This window comes from Rhinichthys klamathensis, unplaced genomic scaffold, assembly GCF_029890125.1.
Source record: "Rhinichthys klamathensis goyatoka isolate OS25496 unplaced genomic scaffold, OSU_Roscu_1.1 h1tg000170l_1, whole genome shotgun sequence".
Classification (NCBI taxonomy): Eukaryota; Metazoa; Chordata; class Actinopteri; order Cypriniformes; family Leuciscidae; genus Rhinichthys; species Rhinichthys klamathensis.
The window spans coordinates 28,711-35,498 of NW_026606701.1; the positions used below are offsets into that span (position 1 = coordinate 28,711).

Below are 6,788 nucleotides of genomic sequence, written 5' to 3' on the forward strand. Positions count from 1 at the left end.
TATTTTGTTGACCCAGGAACATCATATTTTTATGTTGACCCAGAGACATCATTCATTATTACTCATCTAATATAAGACAGACGGTAATCAATCACTGTATTTAAATAATCATAATAATGATATAATATCTAATATTAGACAAACTGTAATATATGTAGGCTAATATATGTAATAAAAATAATGAAATATCGGGTGCAAATTGGACAAACCATCTAGGACGAGTTTGAAAAATTAGTTTTTTTGGACAATTCAAAATGGCGGACATATTTATATATGACGGAAAATTACGACATAGGATGCAATCGAATCGGCATAAGCTCAGGGATCAGAAGGCATTATGGTTAAAAAGTTATTCGCATAAATATGAGTGAAACTTTGGACAGGTGGTGGCGCTAGAGGGAATGAGTTAGAGACACCAAAATTGGTGTATTTGATTTTGGGATTGTCCTCTATCAGAATGTAAAACCGTTATAACTTTCCCGCAAGCGGTTATTTGGGCTACCATAGACTCCCAGTCGGAAAAATGAATAATAATAATACGAAGAAGAACGCGAACGAAAACAATAGGTGCCTACGCACATTCTGTGCTTGGCCCCTAATAATAATGAATTATCTTACTGACCCAGGGTGTTATATTGTAATATTATGGAGAGCATTTGTAGTCTATTTTTGGCCAAGTTGTATTTACTCTAATTATAATAGTGGTTACACTATTTTAAGAATATAAAAGACATTCTGAGACAAAAACCCTAAAGATAATGCATGTTTTTCTACCCAGAATGTAAAGAGAAATGGAGGGTTTCATTAAGAAAAGAGTGTTGCGTGAAGAAAGACAAAGAGGAAAAAACAAAAATATAACAGTTGATGTGCATATCCTGAAGAAAGAAGAAAATCATGAGACGTTCATACAAGAAAAACTTACAACTTTGACAAATTTTAGAAACACAAATTCTGCAAGTCAAAAGGACAAGGATAAAGGGTACTACATTTTCTACTGTATCCGGTCAGGGAACCCTGTTGATGGAAGTTACAAGAGCTCAGGATGTATGGCTTACACATCATTTAAGATTAAAAGTGATTGGCTGAGCCACAAAATCATTGTACAACGCACCAGCAAAGAGCACAATGGCCACAATGCAACTTGTGAACAAGAAGGACACTTTCAAACAGTGTGTCCAGATTTGGTCAAACAAATTGAAGAATGGATCTCATTGGGGGTCAAGCCAGATATCATTCTACTGGAATCCCACAAATGGTCCAGATCTCGTGGACACACCGACTTGAACAACCGTCAGTACTTTGTCACTCCAAAGGACATTGAGAATATACGTACATGCTTGGTACGCCGAAGCCATTTGGATAAAGATGATGCTGTTAGTTCAGCCAAATTATTGACCAGTCACCTCAAGGATAATGTTGTTTTTTTTCAGCCTTTTTCCCATGAGAAGGATCTCATAATTATCCTTCAGACTCCCAACATGAGAGAGAATCTACACAGACATGGAAAGAACATTATATTTTTGGATGCTACTCATTGCGTCAACCAGTATAATTTTCCACTTTATACCCTGGCTATAAGAGATGACTATGGCCATGGAGTTCCAGTCGCATTTATAGTAACAGGCAATGAGAAAGAGGCAACACTAGAGATAGCTTTACAGCAGTTAAGGAGAGTGTGTCCTGCTGCACCAAGGTATGTATATATACATTTTTTAGTTTAATTAAATTTACATACTTGAAGTAGAATTATTGGTTTTACCCAATTATTGGAATTATTATAGAATTACCCCCAGAAATCTCACTGCCCTGCCAAAAAATTACTCTGTAACATTTTATTTTACAGTGCACTTGTTACATATGTTACATGTACTTAGCATAGTTATTACATTCTTAAAACAAGAAAAATGTTTCAAGAAATTTACATTCTGATGCAACACTGCATAAGATGTAAAAGACTTGTTTTCAGAGAATGTATCTTTAATATAGTCTCATTATGTCTTACTCCACACTGGCAGAGTTTTTCACATGTAAAAAATAAATAAATCTGCTAATGCAGTTATATATAACGCATTTGTATTTATCTTTATTGAAGGATATATATATATATATATATAGTTAACATGGCTATTGTTTCTTCATCCTTCTTGTATGCTATTTTGTTTCCTCTAGGTGCTTTATGGTGGACAAGGATATGTGTGAGATGAATGCCTTGCGGAAAGTCTTCCCAGAGTCAGATATCTTGCTTTGCTGGTATCATGTTATGCAAGTATGTATACATACAAATGTATATATTCTTTATATTTGAAAAATGTACCGTAAGTTATTTATTGTCTCTTTTTTCAGGCTGTTGTCCGCTGGCTTTCGAAGACAGACTCTGGAGTCAGTGGGCCATCAAATACTGATGTTAGAACAGAAATCATTTCTTTCGTCAGAAAGATGAAGCTTTGTGCAACAGTGCGTACAATTAACAATTCAATTTTGCTTCCTTAATTGTACTATTACTATTTATATAACTATTTTAAAATAAACATTAAATCAGTTACATTTAACATTAAATCACCTATTCTTTTTTAATTTTGTTAAAATAGCATCAAGATTTTAAGTCAACTGCTGAACAATTCCTCAAGAGGTTTGAAGATTTCCCAGCTCTTTGCTCATACTTCAAGGATCACTGGCTAGAAATAGGACACACATGGTCTGACTTTGGACGGTGCTACAACCATGCTGACTCCGATACAAACAATCTTGTTGAAAGGTAATATTTTAAATTAAACTTATGAAACTTGATTATGAGTTAATTCACATTATGTAATAGAATCACCAGCATTTTGATGTTGTTATCATATCATAATATCAAACTAAAACAATCACATTAAAACATGCATTGTTTTTCTTTGCTTGTCCAATTAGATTTTTCCATCGCCTAAAATATCAGTTTTTGGGAGGCATTAGGAACCGTAGACTGGATGATCTTATCAGCATTCTCATCAAGAAGACAGATGGATACTTCCAGGTCATTCACGATTTGCAGGCAGCTGGAAGAATGAAAAATGCCTCTTTGAAGTCAGGAGAAATACTTAAGTCTGCCTCTAGATTGGTGGAAAAAGGTTGGCAAGATAGCATTAATCTTATATCCAACGACACGTACCTTTATGAAGTTCCATCAGAACAAACCCCTGGTCTATCCTACAAAGTTTGTCCATCTGAAAGTTTTTGTAGCTGCCCAATTGGAATCAGAGGACATCCCTGTAAACATCTTGTAGTGATTGAGTTGCTGAGTAAACATGACTCTAAAAAATTTCCTGCTTTGGATCATCAAATAAACGCACATGCTAGCGTACTTAAGCAAAAGAAGCTTTACTCCATTCTGTGCACTGACACAAAAGAGGTAGATGTACAAAGTTTATGTCATGAGAGAATTTACCACACTTCTGCGATGACATTTCAATGCACCTGTTGTACATACTCTTACATTGAGAAATGTGCTTGCTTTCTACTGGCAAGTGAATTATTTGATGTCATATCAACAAGAGCTGTACCTACTTTGTGGCAAGAAGACACGTCAATGCAGTTAAATGTGAACACTGCAGCAAACCACTCAAAAACTGAAGTGCAGAAGTTAAAGGAAATACTGGAGAGTGTGCAGAATTGGCAGACAATTCCTCAGCACATTAGCCAGCAAATTCAAAACCTGCATGACAGTGTAACAAATGCCAGCATGAGTAGATCAACAGCCGCATTTTCAGCAGTAACTACAGACCTGACAAGAAAGATAAGACCATTGTTTCCACACAGAGCAAAAAACATGAAACGAAAGTATGGACTGAAATTCAAAAGACGACAAACTAAATTATAAAAGTGAATGTAGATATGAAAAAAACAAACTAAGGCACTAAGACAATGTAAAATATACATTTAAAATTAACTTGCTAAATTTAAGTGTGCATATGAGAAATGAAGTGAAGGAGGCTGCTGATTTTTGGATGTTTATTTTACTTATACATTTTAAATGCATCGTTTTACAACATCTGAAATCTGAAAAAAATAGTAATAATGCCATCTTTAATTGTAAATAAAGCTAAACAAACCATGAACGTTTTACATTACTCAGCTGTCTGAATGTGTTCTGCAACAGTGATATGTTGTATATTTTAAACCAATTAAATGTAACATTACTTGCTTAACTGAGATGACAATGTTTGTTACAATTTAACAATCATTAGTTATTGTGTTCAATGGCTCAGTGAACCTCTACTTAAACTGACTGATTAAAAATGAGATGACAACATCTACCACTTGTGGTCCAAGCGTATGGGTTAGCAGACTAAAAGGTGATTCCTCTCCCAGTTTTTCCCTTAGCAAGTGCTGGAGAGTGCAGAGTGTATTCCTGTAAATATCAATGGACAGATTTTAAAGCAAGATGCAAGTTTAAAAAATCTAAATGTGGAAAGCAACTTACTTTGCAACGTCTGCCTCAGCACTGGGAACACTTTCAGTCATGTCTAGGTGTACATGTCGCCCAAGCATGGCTCCCAGATCCTGGGCCAAATCTGTGGCCTCCCCTTCACTGAGAGCAGAGAACATGCTTATCTTTGTCTTTGCTTTGATCGGCCGCTGTTCTCTGAGCTCCTCAGGGAGATCCTCTTTACGAACCTTTAGGTAAAACCAATGTTACTGTTTTATAAATGTTTTGCTCTAATTTAAAAGTATAGCAAATAGCTATAAGGTTTATATAGAGAGCATATACAAACCCTAATCAGGCTTCTTAACAGATTGTTAGACATGTTTTCTGCCATGATTCTTCTCTTCAGTTCATCTTGGGTTACAGTGTACTTCCTTTTGGTGCCTGGCACTGACAGCCTACCCAGAACTGTATAGTTTCCTCCCTGGGTTGTTTTGTCTTCTTTTTTTTCCTCAGGCATCTTTTCCTCCTCTATACCTTCTATTTTTCTTTTCTTGGCTATGTTTTTCTCTTGCTCACTCTCAGCAACCGTTTGCTCCTCTTCACTTTCTCTTTCTTCTGCTTTGTTTTCCTCTGCTTCTCTTGCCTGTGCTGCATAAACAAAACTCATAGTCAATCACCAGTATTACAAGATTATTGTTGCACAGGTTAAGTATATCATCTGACAAATCAAAACAACAGAAAGTTATGCTTGTGCACCCTATGCTGTTTTTAAAATATCTTCCTAAAATGTAAGAAAATAGTGGCACATGATTTTAGATATTTTAACTGAATTGATTTCATCAGGCTATAAATAGACAAACACACCTTCTAAACTACTTCGCATTTTGTCCCTGATCTGTGCACGCCTTGAAAATGCATCGGCCAGTGTAAACCAGGATGTACAGTCAAGTTCATCAATTAGTTCTTTGGGAGGATCCTAGAGGAAAGAATTGAAACATAAATTATTTGTTTTATTTTAGTGACATGCACAGTGCCATGATTGAAAGAAAGAAAAAAAAGTGCTAACCAACATCTATGAAACCATTTTACTTACCTTCAGAAAGTTCTCTGCATAGAGTAACACAAATATGCCGCATTCAGACATGTTTCCTTGCTGTCCGGGTACCCGCACTTTCAGGGCTGGCATAGAATCTGCAGAAAAGGTGCGAGGCTTTTTTCTTGTGTTTTTCCACATTTCTGTTAAGTAACTGCAATACAAAAACAACCTTATTAAATGTTTATCTCTATGACATTTTATTGACCTTTTGGTAACACTTTACAATACGGGTGCACTAATATGCATTAATTCATGTTTAACTAATGCACAGATAATCATGAGTTAATGTATGACTCATGAAGAACTACACCATTAATTAATGATTACTGCATCAGCAACTAATAAAGAGTCGATATGATTAATAGATTAAGTAATACATGAATTGCTATTAATTCAATGTGTCATTGTGTATTAATTCCTTAATAACATTTTATTAACTAATAGTGTAAATTAATGTGTTAATTACCACAATTAGTCAAAGCTATGCACTTCAACTTCCAGTTGTCTGCTTTAATTAATCATTAGCTAATGATTTGCAAAGGTATCATTATGTTATGACTTTACTTGTTGAGGCACATCATTATTAACTAGTCATTTAGTAATTGTAGTAATTTACACATGAATTTGCACTAACAATGAAGTAATTAATCATGTATAAATGCATATTAGTGTACCTGTATTATCTGGAAGTTGAAATACAAGGCTTTGGCTCATTCTGGTAATTAACATATTAATTAACACTATTATTTAAAAAAATGAGTTATTAGGGAATTAATCCACAATTACATATTTAATTAATAACAATGCATGTATGAACTAATACATTAACCTTACAGACTCTTAATTAGTTCCTAATGTGGTAATCATTAATGAATAGCTTAGATAATCATTAGTTACACATTAATTCAGTATTATCTGCATTAGTTAAGCATGAATTAATGCTTATTAGTGCACCCGTATTGTAAAGTGTTACCGAACTTTTTGTTAAAGCATGCCTTGTCCTTGCTTTGCAACATTATACTTGCTCATATCTTAAAGAGATAGGTCACCCTAAAATGAAAAATCTATCAATCTATAAATCTATCAATAATTTAATCACCCAAATGTACTTCAAATGACTTTCTTCTGCCAAACAGAACACGAGCAGATTGTCATCTTTGAGGATTGTCCTTCTCAGTCAGTTTACAATCAATGACAATTGTCATTATAAAACAGAATTATTTCAAGCTTTATAAATAGAGAATGAACAGTTCTGAAATTGCATCCATCTCTGTGAGAGCCCTAAAC

General features: G+C 34.6%; 2 protein-coding genes across 2 annotated transcripts; one reads left to right on the forward strand and one right to left on the reverse strand.

Annotated features, from left to right (window-relative positions):
• The first annotated feature begins 770 nt into the window (after window positions 1-770).
• On the forward strand, window positions 771-4,328 carry LOC130091861 (uncharacterized). The gene is made up of 6 exons (XM_056259990.1): window positions 771-1,693; window positions 2,170-2,266; window positions 2,344-2,454; window positions 2,589-2,755; window positions 2,911-3,278; window positions 4,309-4,328. The coding sequence occupies exons 1-6, from the start codon at window positions 792-794 to the stop codon at window positions 4,326-4,328; spliced, it is 1,665 nt and encodes a 554-aa protein (XP_056115965.1). The 5' UTR covers window positions 771-791.
• Window positions 4,329-4,455: 127 nt separating this feature from the next.
• LOC130091740 (transcription factor aptf-4-like) lies at window positions 4,456-5,096 on the reverse strand. Its single transcript, XM_056259792.1, has 2 exons — window positions 4,752-5,096; window positions 4,456-4,653 (listed from the first exon to the last, which is right to left on the reverse strand). The coding sequence occupies exons 1-2, from the start codon at window positions 5,070-5,072 to the stop codon at window positions 4,456-4,458; spliced, it is 519 nt and encodes a 172-aa protein (XP_056115767.1). The 5' UTR covers window positions 5,073-5,096.
• Between the last annotated feature and the right edge of the window lie 1,692 nt (window positions 5,097-6,788).

Coding starts and splice junctions, on each gene's coding strand:
- LOC130091861 (XM_056259990.1), top strand. CDS start 792: ATGGAGGGTTTCATTAAGAAAAGAGTGTTGCGTGAAGAAAGACAAAGA. Junction 1,694..2,169: donor GTGTGTCCTGCTGCACCAAG/GTATGTATATAT, acceptor TGTTTCCTCTAG/GTGCTTTATGGTGGACAAGG. Junction 2,756..2,910: donor ACAAACAATCTTGTTGAAAG/GTAATATTTTAA, acceptor TTGTCCAATTAG/ATTTTTCCATCGCCTAAAAT.
- LOC130091740 (XM_056259792.1), bottom strand. CDS start 5,072: ATGAGTTTTGTTTATGCAGCACAGGCAAGAGAAGCAGAGGAAAACAAA. Junction 4,654..4,751: donor TGTTAAGAAGCCTGATTAGG/GTTTGTATATGC, acceptor TTTTACCTAAAG/GTTCGTAAAGAGGATCTCCC.